Here is a 23,555-nt window from a genome sequence, read left to right on the forward strand (position 1 = left end):
CCAAGAGATGAATACACTAAGCAGATTCAGAAGGATGTAGGTTGCAGTAAGTACTGGGAGATGAAGAAGCTTGCACAGGATAGAGTAGCATGGAGAGCTGCATCAAACCAGTCTCAGGACTGAAGACAACAACAACAACAGTCCTTGCATTGAAATTATCTCCCACTCTTCTCTTATCACTCTTTTCAGCTCGCACAGGACTAATAGCTGGAAACAGTATCAAAGCAAGACGTCAAGAAGTAACCACCTGGAGCGACATTAAGTGGAATGACCACATAAAACGAATAGTAGATAAAGTATACAGTAGTGGAAAAAGCCATGGATATTTGTAGAAGAATTAACACTGTCGGTTGAAATAGTTGTGCAGTGTATATACAATAGTATAGTATACCGGCAAATGCAGTCAAATGATATCGCATTTTATGCCAGTAGTACAGTATACAACAAGATATCACCAATTCAGGAGGTACAGGTTAGAACTCGGTACAAAGGCAGCCGTGCGACGTTAGTGTGTACATACGTGCCGTTGCTGCAGATAAGGAACTCAAATGGCTCTGAGCACTATGGGACTCAACTGCCGAGGTCATTAGTCCCCTAGAACTTAGAACTAGTTAAACCTAACTAACCTAAGGACATCACAAACATCCATGCCCGAGGCAGGATTCGAACCTGCGCCGTAGCGGTCTTGCGGTTCCAGACTGCAGCGCCTTTAACCGCACGGCCACTTCGGCCGGCTGATAAGGAACTGACACCGTTAGTGACACTGCGTGTTGTATACATAAACCACGATTGTGACGACGCCACGCCGAAAACAGTTATCATATGATGAGGAAGCAATATTTGGTGTATGCGAGGGAATGGGATTCTCTAATCAAATGGTTCAAATGGCTCTGAGCACTATGCGACTTAACTTCTGAGGTCATCAGTCGCCTAGAACTAAGAACTAATTAAACCTAACTAACCTAAGGACATCACACACATCTATGCCCGAGGCAGGATTCGAACCTGCGACCGTAGCGGTCGCTCGGTTCCAGACTGTAGCGCCCAGAACCACACGGCCACTCCGACCGGCCATTCTCTAATCGTCACATCGCCAAGAAGTTGAGCCGTTGCAGTACAATGACTGATAATCTCGTTAGATGGGGCGCATGATATGGACAGAACGGAAAATAAGGGCAAAGCGAAAAATTATCTGAGGAATCTAAACGGTTACTTTTGAGCAAAACAAGGGCTACGAACCATTATTACCCTCAGCTTAATGCTTATTTATAGTTACCAGTAATTGCGAAATGTGCACGACAAATTTTGTCACATGTTAAACATTTTGCATTTAAGAAATGACTGTAGAAACCTACTCTGACACCCAGACATAAACAGGCTAAATTGCAGTTTGCTGTTATGGAATGAGAGAAAGTGATTGTCAGAAGTTAGTGGGATTAGAAGTACCTTCCTCCACACACTGTCAGGTGGCTTGCGGAGAACTGATGTAGATGTTGATGTGGATGTAAAGAACGACCCCTTAGAAGGGTAAGAAAGAACGTATCCAAAATTCACAACTGTTTATTAGAATAATTTTAAAATGAATCCGTAAAAAGAGAATTAAAATTGTGATTGCCACTTTTACGGGGGTTAACTATGCGATATGCTCGTAACAGCTCATTAATATCGTTAGCAACAAATTACATTGCAACTAAGTGTCGATATATGCAACAATCAGACATGGCGAATTCGATCGTCCTAAGGGGCGGATATTTGCTACTGTTAAATGGTATTGTGTGTTTATATTGCATCAGGCTAAATGACGTAGTTTACCACCTAAGCCTATATCGATAAGGCTCTACTCGCTCAGCAAGAAATTATACACGGTCCAGTTACATTAATGCAACCCGACTATGTTCGACGTCAGCGTGCAATAACCACTCACAGACTGCACGTGGCAGCACTATCAGTGGAGGATATACAAGTACAAAGCGTGTCGGTGGACGGGGAAATACTGCAGTCGTTGTTATGCAGAAACGGAGTGATTTATCTGACGTCCGAAGGGTGGAAGTACGAGGGCGGTTCAGAAAGTAACCTCCGATTGGTCACAGTGCGGGTTGTGGGGGGAGTAGCGACGCCATCTGTGCGTTCACGCACTCAACAGGTCAGTCGGCATCAAGCCGTGGTCGAGTGAACGTCGTACCTGCGCTAGTTTAGTTTTTGTGGCAGTTTGAAATGTGTGCTGCAATAGAAAACCCCGCCAAATGTGAAGTGCGTGCTGTCATACGGTTTTTTACAGCCAAAGGATATTCTGCAGCAGCTATTCATCGTGAGCTTTGTGCCGTGTACGGACCAAGTGTTATGAGTGAAGGAGTTGTCTGTGAATGGGTACGTTTATTTAAAAGTGGACGAGAAAACGTTCATGATGAAGAGAGGAGTGGTAGACCATCATTGGTGACTGACGAACTCGTTCAGACAGTTGATGCAAAAGTTCGTGAAAATCGACGTTTCTCAATGTCGGAGTTGTCTACTGGTTTTCCACAGATTTCTAAGACTCTCTTGTACGAGATAGTGACAGCAAGATTGGGTTACCGTAAGTTCTGTGCACGATGGGTGCCCAAAATTCTTACCGACCACCACAAAACTCAAAGAATGGCCTCTGCATTAGACTTTCTGTCACGTTATGAGGACGAAGGAGAACCATTGTTAAACAGAATCGTGACCGGTGACGAAACCTGGATTAAGTACGTGAACCCTGAGACAAAAGAACAATCAAAGATGTGGGCACATTCAAATTCGCCTACCAAACCAAGAAAAGCCTCGCAAGATTTTTCTGCCAGAAAACTGATGACAACGGTGTTTTGGGATGCCAAAGGGGTGTTGTTGGTTGAATTCATGGAACGTGGTACGACCATTAATCAAGACGTGTACTGTGAAACAATAAAAAAGTTACGACGGGCTATACAGAACAAACGCCGTGGTACGCTGACTTCCGGTATCGTTTTTTGCACGATAACGCCCATCCTCACTCTGCTCGCAGAACAACGGCCCTTCTTGAGTCCTTCAAGTGGGACGTTATCAACCATCCACCTTACAGCCCAGACCTGGCGCCAAGTGATTATCACCTCTTCATGCATTTGAAGAAATGGCTCGGGTCACAGCGGTTTGATGACGATGAAGAGCTCAAAGATGCGGTCACAGGCTGGCTCCAGGCACAAGCGGGTGATTTTTATGCAGAAGGAATTTCAAAGCTTGTGAAGTGCCTCAATCGCTATGGAGACTATGTAGAAAAATAGTGCAAAGATGTAGTTGTAAGATGTATATATTAAAATATTTTTATTTAACTTGGTGTATTTTTTTAAATCAACCGGAGGTTACTTTCTGAATGGCCCTCGTATTTCTGAAATGGCTAATTTTGTAGATTCTCTGCACGCCGCCACAATTAAAGTATGCCCTGTCTGGCAAAATGGCGCTATCTAAAACTGGCGCCGAGGCAGTTGTGTCGAACCACGGCCCATAGATGACAAGGGTAAACAACGACTGCAGAGATTTGTACGGGCGAACAGATGTGCAACTGTTGAACAACTGACCACCCAGATCAACCAAGGGGCTACCAACACTTTCTGCTCAACGACCGTTCAGCTAACGGTGCTGCGTATGGGCCTCTGCAGCAGGCGCATAGTTCAATTATGTATTGATATTTTTAAAAATATCGGGAATCCGATATATCGATATTTACAATGAATGTCATTTTCCCATCTCAATTGTCAATATAAGTATCGATATATCGGCGGATAAGTATCGATGTACCTGCCTACAAAAATAGTGGTTGCACATTGTCAATATACTGCAGGTTTTAGAGCTGCACAAATAAATACTGACTTAATATTAGATATTCTGTAAATCAACAAGCTAGTGGTCTGCCTGTCCCCCTTAGAGCAAGAATGGAAAGGAAAACGTTGCACGTTCACGCTTGGCGATGATGTTAGGTTTGTGGGGGCCTCAACTGCGTGGTCATCAGCGCCCCTACAAAGCCCCAATTTTTTCACACTCCATTTTTTTTTTCACTGTCACGAATGATGAGGATGATGATGAAATGACGAGGACAACAGAAACACCCGGTTCCCGGGCAGAGAAAATCCCCAACCTGGCCGGGAATCGAACCCGGAACCCCGTGATCCAGAGGTAGCAACACTAGCCACTAGTGGTAACTACATGTAAGTGGCACAATAAAATATGTCTGATGGGTCCACCGTTCGATATCGTCACATATCGGATTTGTCCGTAACTCTTCATGACGACTTCTCTTTTTCAATTTCTACAAACTCCATCGACCTAGCAGTTGTCGTGTTAACATTGCGTGGTGAAGCTAAACATTCCAATTTCTGTTGGCATCGCGGTGTGCCGATTACGTCAGCACTTCCCCTCACAAGTCTCCGCGCACCGCACGACCAATCTTGTCATTCAGATCTTTGTTCATCATTTCCAGCAGTTGTTTTTTAAGAAAGTCGATGTGAAGATCGTGCGGTAGCGTTCTCGCTTCCCACGCCCGGGTTCCCGGGTTCGATTCCCGGCGGGGTCAGGGATTTTCTCTGCCTCGTGATGGCTGGGTGTTGTGTGCTGTCTTTAGGTTAGTTAGGTTTAAGTAGTTCTAAGTTCTAGGGGACTGATGACCATAGATGTTAAGTCCCATAGTGCTCAGAGCCATTTGAACCATTTCGATGTGAAGAAACAGCACCTTGGTGTGCTGTTTCTTCACATCGGAAATCTTTTTATTCCATTCACACCTCTATCTCCCCCCCTCAAGTGCAATCAGAATTCTTCTTTTGTCGCCACATACAGGGTGTTACAAAAAGGTACGGCCAAACTTTCAGGAAACATTCCTCGCACACAAAGAAAGAAAATATGTTATGTGGACATGTGTCCGGAAACGCTTACTTTCCATTGTAGAGCTCATTTTATTACATCTCTTCAAATCACATTAATCATGGAATGGAAACACACAGCAACAGAACGTACCAGCGTGACTTCAAACACTTTGCTACAGGAAATGTTCAAAATGTCCTCCGTTAGCGAGGATACATGCATCCACCCTCCGTCGCATGGAATCCCTGATGCGCTGATGCAGCCCTGGAGAATGGCGTATTGTATCACAGCCGTCCGCAATACGAGCACGAAGAGTCTCTACATTTGGTACCGGGGTTGCGTAGACGCAAGAGCTTCCAAATGCTCCCATAAATGAAAGTCAAGAGGGTTGAGGACAGGAGAGCGTGGAGGCCATGGAATTGGTCCGCCTCTACCAATCCATCGGTCACCGAATCTGTTGTTGAGAAGCGTACGAACACTTCGACTGAAATGTGCAGGAGCTCCATCGTGCATGAACCACATGTTGTGTCGTACTTGTAAAGACACATGTTCTAGCAGCACAGGTAGAGTATCCCGTATGAAATCATGATAACGAACGTGGGGCCCAATCGAGACATCACCAACAATGCCTGCCCAAACGTTCTCAGAAAATCTGTGTTAATGACGTGATTGCACAATTGCGTGCGGATTCTCGTCAGCCCACATATGTTGATTGTGAAAATTTACAATTTGATCACGTTGGAATGAAGCCTCATCCGTAAAGAGAACATTAGCACTGAAATGAGGATTGACACATTGTTGGATGAACCATTCGCAGAAGTGTACCCGTGGAGGCCAATCAGCTGCTGGTAGTGCCTGCACACGCTGTTCATGGTACGGAAACAACTGGTTCTCCCGTAGCACTCTCCATACAGTGACGTGGTCAACGTTACCTTGTACAGCAGCAACTTCTCTGACGTTGACATTAGGGTTATCGTCAACTGCACGAAGAATTGCCTCGTCCATTGCAGGTGTCCTCGTCGTTCTAGGTCTTCCCAGTCGCGAGTCATAGGCTGGAATGCTCCGTGCTCCCTAAGACGCCGATCAATTGCTTCGAACGTCTTCCTGTCGGGACACCTTCGTTCTGGAAATCTGTCTCGATACAAACGTACCGCACCACGGCTATTGCCCCGTGCTAATCCATACATCAAATGGGCATCTGCCAACTCCGCATTTGTAAACATTGCACTGACTGCAAAACCACGTTCGTGATGAACACTAACCTGTTGATGCTACGTACTGATGTGCTTGATGCTAGTACTGTAGAGCAATGAGTCGCATGTCAACACAGGCACCGAAGTCGACATTACCTTCCTTCAATTGGGCCAACTGGCGGTGAATCGAGGAAGTACAGTACGTACTGACGAAACTAAAATGAGCTCTAACATGGAAATTAAGCGTTTCCAGACACATGTCCACGTAACATCTTTTCTTTATTTGTGTGTGAGGAATGTTTCCTGAAAGTTTGGCCGTACTTTTTTGTAACACCCTGTATACTCGCTTTACACAGTCAAAGAGAAAGATTGGACGTGATGAAAGCTCAAAAAGTGGGAAGACTCATTCACACAATGAAAGTAAAATTATGTCCTACTACAGTTTCAAGAGAACAATTTCAAATATTTTCCGAAATATGTGAAAAAAATGTAGACATCGAAAAATAGGGGAAAATACTTCGGAGATATATATCGATGTTTTCTGGAGAAAGTAGCGATTTAGCGATATTTTGTCAGCAGCCCTAGTTCATGCGTACATTCTAACAGCTATTCATCGGCTACAAAGGCTGGAATTTACACGCTGATACCGCAACTGGACGTCCTCCGAGTGGCAACAGGTGGCCTTTTCAGACGAATCAAGTTTTAGGCTCCATCGGACAGATGGCCGTTGTATCGTCGGAAGAGTTCAGGCCGGAAACGGGAACGTTATGAAATGGCAACCGTTATTTCTCGGCCGTTGTTGATGCTTTCTCGCGTTTTGTACGGCTTGTTGCCAGTAGCGTCGTTGTGGCCAGTTTAACTATTCGTCGTATATCTGACATATTTTCTATCTTTGGTCCTCCGAGACCACTTGCAAGTGATAACGCCCAAACCTTCGTGTCGCGACAGTTTAAGAAGTTGTGTTCTGAGAATGCGATATGTTATACTATCACTATACCATACTATTCGCAACCCTCATTTACAGAAAGGGTCAATTGGAACCTCAAATCCGCTCTTATTGTCTTCTACCAGAATTTTCAGTGGAAATGTGTCACTACCCTGGTTAAATTTGGCTCTCAATACCGCTAGTCATGAATCAAGTAAAGCTACTCCAGCTTCCTTGATGCTTAGTTATCCCCTGAACTCCCCATTGGCCAGTTCAAATGGTTCAAATGGCTCTGAGCACTATGGGACTTAACTGCTAAGGTCATCAGTCCCCTAGACCTTAGAACTACTTAAACCTAACCAACCTAAGGACATCACACACATCCATGCCCGAGGCAGGATTCGAACCTGCGACCGTAGCAATCGCGCGGTTCCAGACTGTAGCGCCTAGAACCGCTCGGCCATCCCGGCCGGACCGTTGGCCAGTCAGTGGTCGATTAATGATCATCTTCCTGAAAAAGTTAACACGGAAGGGTACTAGTGACAACTGGAAACGTGCGCAAATAAATGGTCATCTCACTCTGAGTCTCCCTGTGGAGTTTTAAAGGTCTTTAATCTGGTCAGTCTGTTTGTCCGGAATATTTGGATGCGGAAGACCTCAAGAGTCCACGTGTCGAAGAATAAAAAAGAAGGGTGGTAGCTCTCTTCCTCTCCTAGTCAAAGGAAAAGAGGTGCGTTTCGGTTTTCTGTGGGGGAGAATAAGCTTTGTCGGTCGCCGGCGGTGTATCGATTCCGCTTTGTGGTGTCTCTCCGTTGTGCACTTTGGTGGGTCTGCAGCGCTGTCTGTCAGCCTTTTCCAGCAGCAGGGAGGTGGCCCGAAGCTGGCGATTTGGGCTGGAAATGGACACCTTTCAACAGTAGGCCTCGTCTTCTTCCGGGTGGTCTATGATGGGAAGGCTGTTCTGCGAGCAGCTCTTGAGTGTTTCTTCAGTAGGCCGAGGCACATGAGAGCAGGCATAGCGCGCCCCAGTGATTTCAGCAGAAAGGTTAGAGTGATCTGCTAGAAGGAGATTGTTTCGTCTCCTCTACATTTTATGAGTGCTGGTTCTGTCAACTAAGTGCAGCTAAGAAAGTTATGTTGAGGTTTGCAAACGACCTAGTTTTGTTCAATAAAACGCAGTGAATTTTGGAAGTGAATGTAAGTGTTCTGGAGATGGAATAGAGGGCCGTTAGTATGAATATTTGGTATCTTGCTTGCCGTTCCGATAGAGCCTAAAATGATTATATATTTAGTTGGCAATGACTTGTATGTAACTTACGATTACATGGTGCAGCAAGAGCCAGATTTTAATGTCCATTGATTCCTTAAAAGCCCCAGTGACAGTAAATTGTTGTAAATATCAGGATGTCTGTATCAGTTTGGACCATTTACCTCTGATTAATCCAATTATACCACGCAAAGGTAAACTACATTGATTTATGCAATATCTTTAAGTCAAGTGTAATATTACTTTCTTGTTACTTAATATCATTTGGATGAGTTATTCTCATTTAACACCAGGTTTATTTCGGCCAGAACTGGCTGCACACAACCGTTAATTGGATGGCCGCTGTGCCGTTTAGTTGGACTACTCTACAGTTAACGAGGATCGGTGTGTTGTGGGCGATTCGTTAGCTTTTCTCGTATCTCATGCGTTTATACACACATCTAAAAAAGTTTTGCATCACCCCGGTTCCCAAAACTCCTGAAGATAGACGCTGACTGTGGATATTGTATCACAGATAAAGTCCCTTTGACTGTTCAGAGATGTTCAAATGGCTCTAAGCACTATGGGACTTTACATCTGAGGTCATCAGTCCCCTAGACTTAGAGATACTTAAACCTAACTAACCTAAGGCTATCACACACATCCATGCCCGAGGCAGGATTCGAACCTGCGACCGTAGCAAGCGCGCGGTTCCAGACTGAAGCGCCTAGAACCGCTCTGCCACAGCGGCCGGCTTCAGAGATGTCACTAAACCTGCCCAAAGATGTAAACGACAATGCATCAGCAGCGCCTATTAGATGGAGGGGGTCCCACAACCGATCAGTTCCAGTCATTCCACCAGGAAGGAGGTACACGGCTCGTGTTGTCTGCAGTGTCTCGGAGTGAACCAAAACGATGTTGTTCGGACATGTAGGAGATACAGAGAGACAGGAACTGTCGATGATATGCCTCTCTCGGGCCGCTACTGCAGTAGATGACCGCTATCTACGGATTATGGGTCGGAGGAACCCTGACACAACGCCACCGTGTTGAATAATGCTTTTCGTGCAGCCGCAGGACGTCGTGTTACGACTCAAACTGTGTGGAACAGGCTGCATGATGCGCAACTTCACTCGCGACGTCCATGGCGAAGTTCATTTTTGCAACCACGACACCATGCAGCGCGGTACAGATGGGTCCAACAACATGTCGAATGGACCGTTCAGGATAGGCATCACGTTCTCTTCTGCGATGAGTGTCACATATGACTTCAACCACACAATCGTCGGAGACGTGTTTGGAAGCAACCCTGTCAGGCTGAACAACTTAGACACACCGTCTAGCGAGTGCAGCAAGGTGGAGGTTCCATGCTGTTTTGGGGTGGTATTATGTGGGGGCGACTTCCGCCACTGGTGGTCATGGAAGACACTGTAACGGCTGTACGATGCGTGAATGCCATCCTCCGAATGATAGTGCAACCGTATCGGCAGCATATTGGCGAGGCATTCGTCTTCATAGACGACAATTGAAAAGGGCTGTTTATGGACGACATGACCCACCAACCACTCTAAGGTATCTACACCGAATCGCCATTGAGAAGTGGGACAATCTGGACCAACAGCGTCTTGATGAACTTGTGGATAGTATGCAACGACTAATACAGGAATGCGTCAATGTAAGGGGACGTGCTACTGGGTATCAGGGGTACCGGTGCATACAGCAGTCTGGGCCACCACCTCTGAAGGCCTCGCTGTATGGTGGTACAACATGAAATTTGTGATTTTCATGAGCAATAAAAAAGCGGAAATGATTATGTTGATCTCTATTCTAATTTTCTGTACAGGTTCTGGAACTCTCGGAACCGAGATGATGCAAAACTTTTTTTGACGCGTGTATGTCCGTCTTATAGCTGTGATAGCTGTGTTGTGGTTCATCTACATCTACATCTACATTTATACTCCGCAAGCCACCCAACGGTGTGTGGCGGAGGGCACTTTACGTGCCACTGTCATTACCTCCCTTTCCTGTTCCAGTCGTGTATGGTTCGCGGGAAGAACGACTGTCTGAAAGCCTCCGTGCGCGCTCTAATCTCTCTAATTTTACATTCGTGATCTCCTCGGGAGGTATAAGTAGGGGGAAGCAATATATTCGATACCTCATCCAGGAACGCACCCTCTCGAAACCTGGCGAGCAAGCTACACCGCGATGCAGAGAGCCTCTCTTGCAGAGTCTGCCACTTGAGTTTGCTAAACATCTCCGTAACGCTATCACGGTTACCAAATAACCCTGTGACGAAACGCGCCGCTCTTCTTTGGATCTTCTCTATCTCCTCCGTCAACCCGATCTGGTACGGATCCCACACTGATGAGCAATACTCAAGTATAGGTCGAACGAGTGTTTTGTAAGCCACCTCCTTCGTTGCTGGACTACATTTTCTAAGGACTCTCCCAATGAATCTCAACCTGGTACCCGCTTTACCAACAATTAATTTTATATGATCGTTCCACTTCAAATCGTTCCGCACGCATACTCCCAGATATTTTACAGAAGTAACTGCTACCAGTGTTTGTTCCGCTATCCTATAATCATACAATAAAGGATCCTTCTTTCTATGTATTCGCAATATATTACATTTGTCTATGTTAAGGGTCATGTAATGCAGCTGCCGTTACTGATGTTTGTGTGCGATTCATTCCCGGGCATGTTGATTTTGTTCTGTATCTTAAAACAGCTCATGTGATAACTTGTTCTCCCATGGGATTGTATCACTGTAATTTTCGATGGTATCCTGGACATTATTGGTCGTTAATACCCAACCTTAGTGCGTTGTATATGTGCTCTGCATCTGTCTGGCCTTTCTAACCGTGGGGCAGTATTGGTGCATCATTGTGCTGTCGAAGTGTTTGGCCGTACCTTGTGGATGGTTGTCTGCCCAATTACCTGTTTCTTTTACCAGTTTTTAAATTGTTGTTCGCTGAGCGTTCAAATTTTCTTAAGATTAACTACTGTTGTTTAAAGGGACTGTTTTTGGTCTTGCTGTTATCGCCATATGGATATAATATTTTTCACTCCCAAGGTTAATTATTTTGGAAACTGGATTCTATTTTCAATACCGAAGTTGGTATTTCTATATCTTATTATTTACTGCTTTAAATGATAGTTTCTTGTCTAAATCAATTTTGGCAACTGAAATTGATTTAAAATTTTCAGTAATTTAAATTTTATTAATTACGGGTTTAGATGAGTTTCTTGTCTTAGTCAACTCTGGTAATTGAAGTTGATCTAAATTGACTGACAATTCATTATCAGTACTACTAATGCCACTTTGGATGCATGGTATTAATTATTTTGGTGACTGAAATCACTTTTTTAATACTGAAGTTATTTAACAATGGTGTTTCTATGCTTTATTGTTTACTGGTTTAGATGAATTTCTTGATTCAGTCAGTTTTGGTAACTGAGGTTGATTTAAAATTTTCAGTCATTTAGATTTTATTATTTATGGATTTAAATGAGTTTCTTATCTTAGTCAACTCTGGTAAACTAAGTTGATATAAAATTTTCAGTCATTTAAGCTCACAGAGTTTGACTAACAATTCATTATGGTTAGTATCAACACGACATTAGTATAAAGATGTTAATCATTTTGGAACTGAAATTTGATTTTTAATACTAGAATTGTCTAACATTTGTGCTTCTACGTTTTGTTATTTAGAGCTTTAAACGAGTTTCTCGCGTTACTATTAACTCCCTGCCCATCTCCGTAGCTCAGTGGTCAGTGTGGCTAATGCCATGCGGGGGTCTGGGTTCGATTCCCAGCCGGGTAGGAAATTTAATCTGCTCGGGGACTTGATGTTGTGTTATCTCCTCATCATTTCATCATTGGCAATCAAAAGTCCTGCACCAGGCGGCCCAATAACCCGGATGGGTTATTCCAATCAAAAATGCTATATGATCATTTCATTTTTTTATCAACTCCATTTTGGGCATATACACATTACCACTGTCAGTTTTGGTAACTGAAGTGGATTTCAAATTGTCTGTCATTTCAATTCAGTGCGCAACTCCCTGGTTGTGATCATTGTTGTCATTCTGAGCGAACAGGACCGATTTAGGTGATTATGTAATTCTGTATCACAGCTTACGCATTAATCGGAATTCGAATGCTTGTATCCTGATGGAAATGTTATTTGGTTTGGATAATGATAGACTGTATGAATGAGTATAAATGAATGTTGCTGCCATTGTATGTTTACTGCGCTCAGCCCTCCACTCCACAGTCACTGATGCGTCGCTGCTTTCTATTATTTCATTTAAACTGACACATATCACCAACCTGACTGTCAGCCGCCATAATGCTCGATAACCATGAGTGATGGTCTGGGGTGCCATTTCTGCAGAACCCATACAGCAAAGCGGTGCGTCGACGATATTCTACGACCCGTACTGTTTTCCTTCATGGCAAGCCATCCTGGGCTTACATTTCAGCAAGATAATGCACGCCCACACATGGCGAGAAGCTCTACTGATTGTCTTTGTGCTTGCCAAAACCTACTTTGGCCTGCAAGGTCGCCGAATCTCTCCCCAATTCAGAACACTTGGAGCATTATGGGTAGGGCCCTCCAACCATTTCGGAATTTTGACGGTCTAAGTCGTCAGTGGTACAGAATTTGGCATGATGTCCTTCAAGAGTACATCCAACAACTCTGTCAATCAATGCAAAGTCGAATAACTGCTTGCATTATTGACTTGCTCAATTTGTGAAGCTCTTTCTCTTGAATAAATCATCCATTTTTTCAGAAATTTCAGTCATTTGTTTGTCTGTACAGGTACATCACATCTACTACATTCTGTACCATTCGGATAATTCCTTCATAGTGCTCCGTTTTTCTTTTGTCTTAGAGTGTATAAAAACGAAGCGATGTTGCTTACAGGAAGCCCAAACTAGTTAGTTACGTACGTTGATTTGCATATCTGGTTGCCCTTCATTATGCACTGTTTAAAGCTACCCAGACATCCCTATATAATGCGGAATTAAGTCACTAGATATTACGAGAGTTGAACCCGCCAGTCTAAGAGGAAGCAAGGAGCACTGTGTTGTCAGTAGAGAGGCAGTAAGAGCGGAATGGATCAGTCAGGAGAACTCAGTGGCTTCGAGCGCACACTAGTCACTGGATGTCACCTGAGTAATTAATCCATCAAGAACATTTCAACCTTTCTAAATCTGCTCAAGATGACTGTTGGCGACGTGATTTTGAAGGGGCAGTGTGAAGCAGCAAACATACCTAAACCAAGACCAGGAAAACCCCTTGTACTGACAGATAGTGACAGTCGAGCATTGCTGATAGAGATCAGAAATGAGCTCCTTGTAGTCGCTTTAAACTTATCAGCGAGTCCCATGACGTGATCTCCAAACTCACCATCTCGGTATACTCTGTAGTAGCAACTTCTGACACCGAATGTAACAGCAATACCAAATGTAACGGGAAGAGGGAGAAGGCACTGTATTAAGACTCGTCCAAGCTTCACAAGTGATTTATTGTTTCCAACTACAGTGCCGCATTCCCCTCGGTCTGCATCTCTGGGTCCCGCAATGTTGAGGATGCCACCTCAGTGACCCATCAAGCGCTCTGCTAATGTGTAGGCCTTATAAGGCCGCGGTGATATGACGACGTCAGGGCTGAACCAGCAGCCGACTCAGCAGCCTTCGTCCTGCACTGCCTCAGCGCTGCCCATTGACAACTGCAAGGTGGCCTGCGCCATTCGTCCTCGCCAGAGTGACTTGGGTCGCGACTACAACAGGACCTGCGATCCGGCTGCTGAATCTATGGCCCCTTCCCTGGATGTCTCCAGTACATGTTGGGAGTCTAGACGTCTGCCCACGGTTGCGAGCCATGGAGTGGCCCACCGCTGGCTGGCTACGGACCTCAGAGGGTCGAACCGGCAGCCCGCCGTGGACTGGAACACTGGCACCCCATCTGCTGCTGTGTGTAGGCTGTGGTGTGACACGCCACACTGTCCAGGAGAGCTGCCACACTTGAATGCTTTGCTAGTGAACTGGCGCCCATTTTTACACGGCTGTGAGCCTCTGTTTTGCTTACGCGCCGCTCCGAGTCATGTACTCATAACACCTAGGTAGGCCAGTGGGCTCCATCTGCCTGTAACTTCCGCCATGCAATCCGCTTTGTTTACTCTTTCTAGCAGGTCTACAGCCCTGTGGCCTCCATTCTACTTTGCAATCGCTGGTAGTGCAACTTATTGTCAACAGGTCTGCACTTGCTGTAAGTTGTCCACTCATAAATATTGCACCGAAGCTAACCTTACCCTATCTTAAACGGTGGTGCCACTACAACTCGGAGACTCGACTCGCCTGTCTCCGCAGTTGTCGTTTAATCAGAAACACGTCACTTGAGGCTGTTGTCGGGTACAAGTGAACTGTAGCAATTTAGAAAGCAGAGTGAGTGCAGCAGTAGAAAAGCATAACTCATTAACAAAATTTTACACACACAACCATTGGGTATGATGATTGTTATATATCAATACAATGAATGATCACATAGCAGACATTATTGTTCCATTTATGGTGTCTCTCCTAAGAGTGATCAGGAGCATTTTCTCTAGTGTTTAAGCAGATATTTGCAATTTCATATTTGCATTGTGTAGCTGGAGTCAGTCCAAACATATGCTCGTCATGCCTTTCATGTGACGCCCAGTGTCGATAGAAAGCATCGGTTTATTTTACATTAAAATTAAAATGATTTTTAAAGCAGAAATTTACGTCTCAGTTCGACAGAGTCGTCCCAGATTAGACCAGTGCGATATTCGGTTTTCCAATACGCACACTACTGGCCATTAAAATTGCTACACCATGAAGATGATGTGCTACAGATGCGAAATTTAACCGACAGGAAGAAGATGCTGTGATATGCAAATGATTACCTTTTCAGAGCATTCACACAAGGTTGGTGCCGGTGGCGACACCTACAACGTGCTGACACGAGGAAAGTTTCCAACCGATTTCTCATACACAACCAGCATTTGACCGGCGTTGCCTGGTGAAACGTTGTTGTAATACCTCGTGTAAGGAAAAGAAATGCGTACCATCACGTTTCCATAGCCTATCGCGATTGCGGTTTATCGTATCGCGAGATTGCTGCTCGCATCGGTCGAGATCCAATGATTGTTAGCAGAATATGGAATCGGTGGGTTCAGCAGGAGGATAATACGGAATGCCGTGCTGGATCCCAACGGTCTCGTATCACTAGCAGTCGAGATGACAGCCATCTTATACGCATGGCTGTAACGGATCGTGCAGCCACGTCTCGATCCCTGAGTCAACAGATGGGGACGTTGCCAAGACAACAACCATCTGCACCAACAGTTCGACGACGTTTGCAGCAGCACGGACTATCAGCTCGGAGACCATGGCTGCAGTTACCCTTGACGCTGCATCACAGACAGGAGCGTCTACGATGGTGTACTCAACGACGAACCTGGATGCACGAATGGCAAAACGTCATTTTTTCGGATGAATCCGGGTTCTGTCTACAGCATCCTGATGGTCGCATCCGTGTTTGGCGACATCGCGGTGAACGCACATTGAAAGCGTGTATTCGTCATCGCCATACTGGCGTATCCACCCAGCATGATGGTATGGAGTGACATTGGTTACACATCTCGGTCACCTCTTGTTCGCATTGATGGCACTTTGAACAGTGGATGTTACATTTCAGATGTGTTACGAACCGTGGCTCTACCCTTCATTCGATCCCTGCAAAACCCTACATTTCAGCAGGATAATGCACGACCGCATGTTTCAGGTCCTGTACGGGCCTTTCTGGATACAGAAAATGTTCGACTGCTCCCCTGGCCAGCACATTCTCCAGATCTCTCACCAATTGAAAACGTGTGGTCAATGGTGTCCGAGCAACTGGCTCGTCACAATACGCCATTCACTACTCTTGATGAACTGTGGCATCGTGTTGAAGCTGCATGGGCAGTTGCACCTGTACACGCCATCCAAGCTCTGTTTGACTCAATGCCCAGGCTACCAAGGCCATTATTACGGCCAGAAGTGGTTGTTCTGGGTACTGATTTCTCAGGAGCTATGCACCCAAATTTCGTGAAAATGTAATCACATATCAGTTCTAGTATAAATTATTTGTCCAACGAATACTCGTTTTTATCACCTGCATTTCTTCTTGGTGTAGCACTTTTAATGGCCAGTAGTGTATTAACAGTACTCTAGTGGCCACAGCACTGACTGTTACCGCCGTGCAGATGCGTGCTGCTCAGTCATTGCCGGACTGCTGCTTATTCTTCATGTTCTACTGTCTCTGTTGAGCTGGGGCCGCTCTCTCGAATAGGGATGAGAGTTTCCGATTTAAAAATAATTTTGTTAGGAATGGGAAGCAAACCGACGCTTTTTGATGACACTGAGTGTCGCATTAAGTACGTGACGAGCAGTCATGCTGGGTGTCTCTCCTATGCGTCGTCAGGCGCATTTTCTCTTGTGTTTCGGCAGTTACTTGCAATTTCGTTTTTGCAAATGTGTAGTTGGTGTCAATACAAACAAGTCCTGCTCCTCACGTCTTTCATGCGACGTCCAGTATCGAGGGGAAGTGTCAGTTTGCTTCCATTTACCAACAAAATGGTGGTTAAAGCGCAATTTTGCGTACCACTTAGGTATAGCGGTCCTAGATTAGTCTAGTGCGCCATTCGTTCTTCCCATATGCATTAACAGGGACAGTGAAACATGATGAATAAACAAGCAGAGCGTTTCAGCACGGCGGTAGCAGTCAGCGCGAGCCAGTGCACTCAAAATTCGAGGTTCACTGTCACTGTTAATACGTATCGGAAAAACGAATATCGCACTGGGACCGCTATACTGAATTGGAACGCAAAAACCCCGCATTAAAAATAATTTTGTTGGTAAAGGGAAGCAAACTGACGCTTCCCCTCGATGCTGGGCGTCGCATGAAAGACGTGAGGAGCAGGACTTGTTCGGGCCGACTCCAGCTATGCAATGCAACAACGAAATTGCAAATATCTGCATTTTCACGTATGTAGGTATGTACGTATGTACATATACAAAACGTTTTCGAAGGCAGCTGTGGAGTTATTCAATATTTATAAGTTAGTAAGAGATTGTCTAGCAATTATGTTGACTAACAGTTTCGACACGTTACCGAGTCTGCGACGACAGTACAGGGAAACAGGACATAGAGGTGAACTGAGTACTCTTAATTGTTATTAACTATTAAAATAAATTTACAGCTTTCTTCGAAACAGTTGCAGAAATGAAGGACAAGCTACATCACACGCTGTTAGCCCAAAAACGTAAATCGCCGTGCCCAAAAGAATACACAAATAGCGCGCCTTTTGATCGTAGTGATATAACAGTGGCATTGCAAGTGATGTTTCTCGTCTGTTTGTATGTTTTTCGTCTGAGGTGAGGACTTTTAGCATGAAAGTTCTTCCAGACATCACGCTTCCTCTTATGGAGCACATTATCAGTTGTATACATTGTATCATTTAATTTTCGTCTTGCTCTCTTCACAGTCCCAGAAAACACACCGTCGTTAGAGGTTCGCTTATTTTCGTCCTGTCAGTGACACTTTACAACGGCAAGATCGTGCGCTCAACTTCCTTCCGTGCTACGTTACGGCTTTAGACGTAGGAAACGAGTCGAGGAATAGGAAAGGACTGTAGTGCCACCGTTCTGAGATTCGTACTCTCGGAACTACAGAGAGAAGGAAAGAAGCTGGTATGGCACTGACATAACAGCGGCGCCTTGATTTCTAATGTATGCAGCCCTCAACATTAGACTTTTACTTGCTCCATTTCTGATCTGGGTGTTTACGGGCGCTCAACGGCTACATTTCTGATCTCTAATTCAAATGGTTCAAATGGCTCTGAGCACTGTGGGACTGTCTCGGCCACGTGTAGTAAGCGTTGCTTCACGCCGTGGAGAATGGCAAAACAGAGGCACCCCGGTGACCGAGGCGTTGCGAAGTAGGCAAGCACAGATAGCCTTGCTGACAGTAGCAGTCTACCAACAGACTGACGCAAGGACGCACACAGACTGAGCGAAGAGCGAAGCCTGGAGAGTGCTGAGTAAGGGGAAGTGAGGCCAGCACGCTAAGTTACGCTGCAATATGCTGCGGTAGTAATAACAAAAAGCTACCACCGAGGGTAAAAAAAACGTCCTCCTGCCGGATATAGTGAAGTGCAGGCAGCGACAGACAGAATCCATTAGGAAGCAGTTTGGATCTGAGGACGGACGTGGTCCGTGTCCGAATGTTCAGTCTTCGTAGGTGACGATTCCGGAAGTCTGTTCCAGCTCGCAGGAGTCATCCGTTCGCCGCCAGATGTCAACTTCAGCTCTGGAGGTCGGCCCGAGTTCGGTCGGCACCATGGCTGACTAACTACAGCGAGAACTTCCAGCAGGACCGGCCGCACCGCGGTCTTGGTCACAGGCGCCGCTGGGGACTGACGCCTGGACTTCACGGCAACCGCCCCCACGGCGCGTGGTCCGTCTATGACGGGACCTTGCGGACATCGCGACTGACGGCTTCCCAGCCGCTGGGCCAGCAGGCGTCGGCAGCTGAAAAAAAAATGGCTCTGAGCACTATGGGACTTAACATCTATGGTCATCAGTCCCCTAGAACTTAGAACTACTTAAACCTAACTAACCTAAGGACAGCACACAACACCCAGCCATCACGAGGCAGAGAAAATCCCTGACCCCGCCGGGAATCGAACCCGGGAACCCGGGCGTGGGAAGCGAGAACGCTACCGCACGACCACGAGATGCGGGCGTCGGCAGCTGACCTCACGGCGACGCGGCTCTGTGGACGTGCCCGTACTGGGCGACGAGTTCATCTCGATCACAGGGCATCCTGGCTTCAGTGGAGCACTGGTGGCCTGAGGCTCCCGAGTGCGATCAGTAGCGCACGTTGTGCGCATTGTCGGAGAATCTACACAGCAACAGCCAGGCGGAGGGATCCGCAGGGCTGGGCAGCGACGACGAGGGAGAAATTGTAAAGAAGTTCAATAAATAATTGTAAAACCCCATGCTGTCTCAGTCTTTGGCACAGCCACTGTGTCTGCTGCTAACAAGTGGTGCCAGAAGTCGTAACAGGACTTAACATCTGAGGTCATCAGTCCCCTAGACTTAGAACTACTTAAACCTAACTAACCTAAGGACATCACACGATCTCTAATTCGTTGTTGAGCACCCGTAAACTTCAAACACGCACAATTCCCATTGGTTAGGGTGATTGTAAAATATCGCATGAAATCGGAGGATGGAACTATCCGCGAGTTCCAGAGTGCTTTCAGCACAATGGCTGTGCATAGAGAGTCAAAAAGATTGGCATACAATTGTCAAGCAGCTCCTCAGAAGCCTCACATTTCTGCGGTCTATTCTAACTGACGCATAAAGTGGTGTTAAGTGCGATAATTGGAAACGAGTGATTTGTAATGACGAATCACACTACTTTCTGTTGGAATGATTTGAGTTTGGCGAATGCCTGGTAGGACTTTACCTGCCACCATGTGTATTGCCAACAGTGAAGTACAAAGGAGGTAGTGTTACAGAATGGAGGTGTGTTTAGTTGTTAGCGTTTGATTTCCTTATTATGCTTAAAATGCTCAACACAGAAGGACACGAACACATTTTACAGCGTTGTGAACTGTTTGGAGACAATGACTGTTTGCATCAGCATGATAATACACCCTGCCATAAAGCAGCATCTGTGAACCTATTATTTTTGAGCAATAACACTCATGAAATGGAGTGGCATCCACAGAGTCCTGACCCGAGCCCAATGGAGCATCTTTAGAATGAGTTAGAACGTCGACTTCCCTCCAGACCCCAGCGTCCAATGTCACCGAATTCTCTGGTTTCGGATCTTTAGAAAGAATGGGTTGCCATTCCTCGACAGACATTCAGACACCTTACTGAAAATACCCCAGCAGAGTTCAAGGTACAATAAAGGCGAAGGATGAATTCACGCAACATTAACGTCCACTGATAGGTGTCTGGATCCTTTTGAATCAGATAGTGTACATTATAGTAGTTGCTGACTCGAAAATACTTAATAGCTTTTTGCAAACTGGGGGAACCAGTTCTGGATAAGCTATCAAAGAGTGCCATCGAGCTTAAACCGGCATCAACAAGGGTATTGAAAACACTCGTAGTGAAATAAGGTGTCTTCACATATCACGTATTGAAACGCATACTCATGTATCTGTAAGAGATTAGGCGCAATGAAGTACCTTTGTTCTTGGCACCGACGAGCTAGGAACGACAGAAATATGACGACAGCAGCGATAGGAAATCCGAGACCAACGAAGTTCTCGACTCTAAGGAGTTCTCGGTGTAAGAACCAACCTCGGTTTTCTGATTTCGTTTCTCGTTTCTCAATTCTTGATTTTCAGTTCTCCCTTCTCAGTACTCGCTTCTCAGTTCTCATTTCTTGCTTCTCAGTTCTCTGGTGTATATTCGTTTGGGTTGACCAAAACATGACGAATGTTCTCTGTTCTCGGGTTTGTATTCATTTCCATTTGGTGCCTACTACCCCTTACTTAGGAATTCGAGCAACGTCATTTATTTTCTCACTTATTGTACTAAGTAGAACGGTGCATCTAAATATATTTTAAATATATATATTCATTGTACAGATCCCTTATCGCGCAAGTAGGTTGGAAAATTTAAAAAGGTAAATGGACAAATTAGAGTTAGATATAGTGGGAATTAGCGAAGTTCGGTGGCAGGAAGAGCAGCACTTCTTGCCAGGTGAATACAGGGTTACAAAATACAAAATCAAATAGGGGTAATGCCGCAGCAGGTTTAATAATGAATAAGAAAGTAAGAATGCGAGTAAGCCATTGGGGATGCATAATCATAGCGAAGATAGTAACAAAGCCAATGCTTCCACAGCAGTACTAGTATATGTGCCAGTTAACTCCGTAGATGATGAAGAGATTGAAGAAAACCATGATGAGATGAAAGAAATTATTTAGATAGTAAAATGAGGCGAACATTTAAAAGTGATGGGGGACTCGAATTCGGTAGTAGGAAAAGGAAGAGAAGGAAAAATTGTAGGTGAATATGAGCTGGGGGAAAGGAATGAAAGAGGAAACCGCCTGGTAGAATTTCGCGCCGAGCATAATTTAATCAAAGCTAACAGTCGATTTAAGAATTATGGAAAAGGTTGTATACTTGGAAAAGAGCAGCAGACACCGAAAGATTTCAGGTTGACTACAAAGCGTATCTCCGCAGTTCGTGGTCTCGCGGTAGCGTTCTCGCTTCCCGAGCACTGGGTCCCGGGTTCGATTCCCGGCGGGGTCAGAGCTTTTCACCTGCCTCGAGATGACTGGGTGTTGTCGTGTCGTGTTCATCATCATCACTCATCCCCATTACGGTCGGAGGAAGGCAATGGCAAACCACCTCCGCTAGGACCTTGCCTAGTACAGCGGTGCGGGTCTCCCGCATCGTCCCCTACGCTCTGTCAAGGACTTCATCATCATCATATTGGGTATCCATAAAGCCCATTTACAACTTCAAAATATTATTACAACGGCAGTTGTTGAAGTATTTTAACAAAATTTCTTTCATTGTAATCAGTGTTTATAAAAGTTTTTTTGACAGTGTTTTATAGATCTCTATATGGGCGACTTTAGTTGCACGAAGCACATCAAATGACTCTGAGCACTATGCGACTTAACTTCGGAGGTCATCAGTCGCCTAGAACTTAGAACTAATTAAACCTAACTAACCTAAAGACATCACACACATCCATGCCCGAGGCAGGATTCAAACCTGCGACCGTAGCGGTAGCCCGGCTCCAGACTGTAGCGCCTAGAACCGCACGGCCACTCTGGCCGGCACGAAGCACATCAAGACGGTACTCGATTCTTGCCATGTTCGCTGTAGCATAGCGTCTTCAATGGTGGCAATGGCATTACGAATCCTTTGCTTTAAGTCAGCAATGTCCCGTATCTGTGTTTGATACACTATATCTTTTACATACCCCCATAAAAAAGTCAAAGGGAGTGATATCTGGCGAACGCGGTGGCCGAGGAATTGGCCCATCCCTCCCAGTCCATCTGCCTGGAAATATTTCATTGAGGAACCGATGAACATGCCTCGTTACTGAAACAAACTCGCTTGAAGAATGCTTCGTCCTCCGAAAGGTGTTCCAGCATGTTGAGTGCAAACTCTGCCCGTTTTGGCTTGTCATTTCGCTCAAATGTCTGTAACAGTTGTACTTTGTAGGTGTACAACTCTTGTGGAGCACAGTTGAACGTGGTAGTTGCAACTGTCTGGCAGCAGTGCGGATGGACTTCGTAGGTGAACGAGTGAAGACGTATAAAACGCGATCGATGTTTTCCTCGGATGTTCTTGGTCGCCCGCTCCTCCCTTTATCCAACGCTGTCCCGGTCTCCATAAATTTTTTGTGCAATGCACGGATTAAAGGGCGCGATGGTGGACCTCTTCCATACTTTGTTCTGAAGTTTCGTTGAGCCTGAACATTCGATTTAGTCTCAATAAACCAAGACACATATTGTGCCTTCTCTTGAGGAGTTGTCATTTTATAGAGGTTCAGTTCGTTCCATCAACGGAGTATCTGAAACACAAAATTTTAGTATATATAAAAACTTTAGTAAACGGTGATTAAAATAAAAGAAATTTTGTTAAAATATTTCAACAACTCCCGTTGTAATAAAATTCTGAATTTGTAAAGGGACTTTATGGCCAACCTGTATAATGGTAAGATAGGGGTTTAGGAACTCGGTTTTAAATTGTAAGACTTTTCAGTGACAGATATGCACTCTGATCACAGTTATTGGTAATGAAAAAGTCCGTAAAGGCACGCAAAGAGGGAGAGAAAATGGGAAGGGGGGAGAGAGATAAGTACTGGGTACTACGCTCATTGAAGATCTCAAGTATCGGATGTGCCCATTAACAGGAAACAGTTTGCATTTAAACCAGTGTGTTTTTTCAGTCCATGTTTTTCACCATAGCCTGCCAGTGTGGTCGTGCGGTTCTAGGCGCTTCAGTCTGGAACCGCGTGACCGCTCCTGTCGCAGGTTCGAATCCTGCCTCGGGCGTGGATGTGTGTGATGTCCTTAGGTTAGTTAGGTTTAACTAGTTCTTTGTTCTAGGGGACTAATGACCTCAGCAGTTGAGTCCCATGGTGCTCAGAGCCATTTGAACCATTTGAACCTTAGGTTAGTTAGGTTTAAGTAGTTCTAAGTTCTAGGGGACTGATGACCTCAGAAGTTAAGTCCCATAGTGCTCAGAGCCATTAGAACCATTTTTTTCACCATAACAAGT

At 45.2% G+C, this 23,555-nt stretch overlaps 1 protein-coding gene across 1 annotated transcript in view; it reads left to right on the plus strand.

Moving 5' to 3' along the window:
• LOC124795869 (hexokinase type 2-like) overlaps positions 1-23,555 on the plus strand; it is a 238,978-nt gene that overhangs the window by 13,891 nt on the left and 201,532 nt on the right. The window contains exon 3 of the mRNA XM_047259951.1: positions 7,800-8,008. Coding sequence (XP_047115907.1) covers positions 7,800-8,008 — 209 coding nt within the window. The remainder of the gene's footprint in view (positions 1-7,799; positions 8,009-23,555) is intronic.

This window comes from Schistocerca piceifrons, chromosome 4 (genome assembly GCF_021461385.2).
Source record: "Schistocerca piceifrons isolate TAMUIC-IGC-003096 chromosome 4, iqSchPice1.1, whole genome shotgun sequence".
Classification (NCBI taxonomy): Eukaryota; Metazoa; Arthropoda; class Insecta; order Orthoptera; family Acrididae; genus Schistocerca; species Schistocerca piceifrons.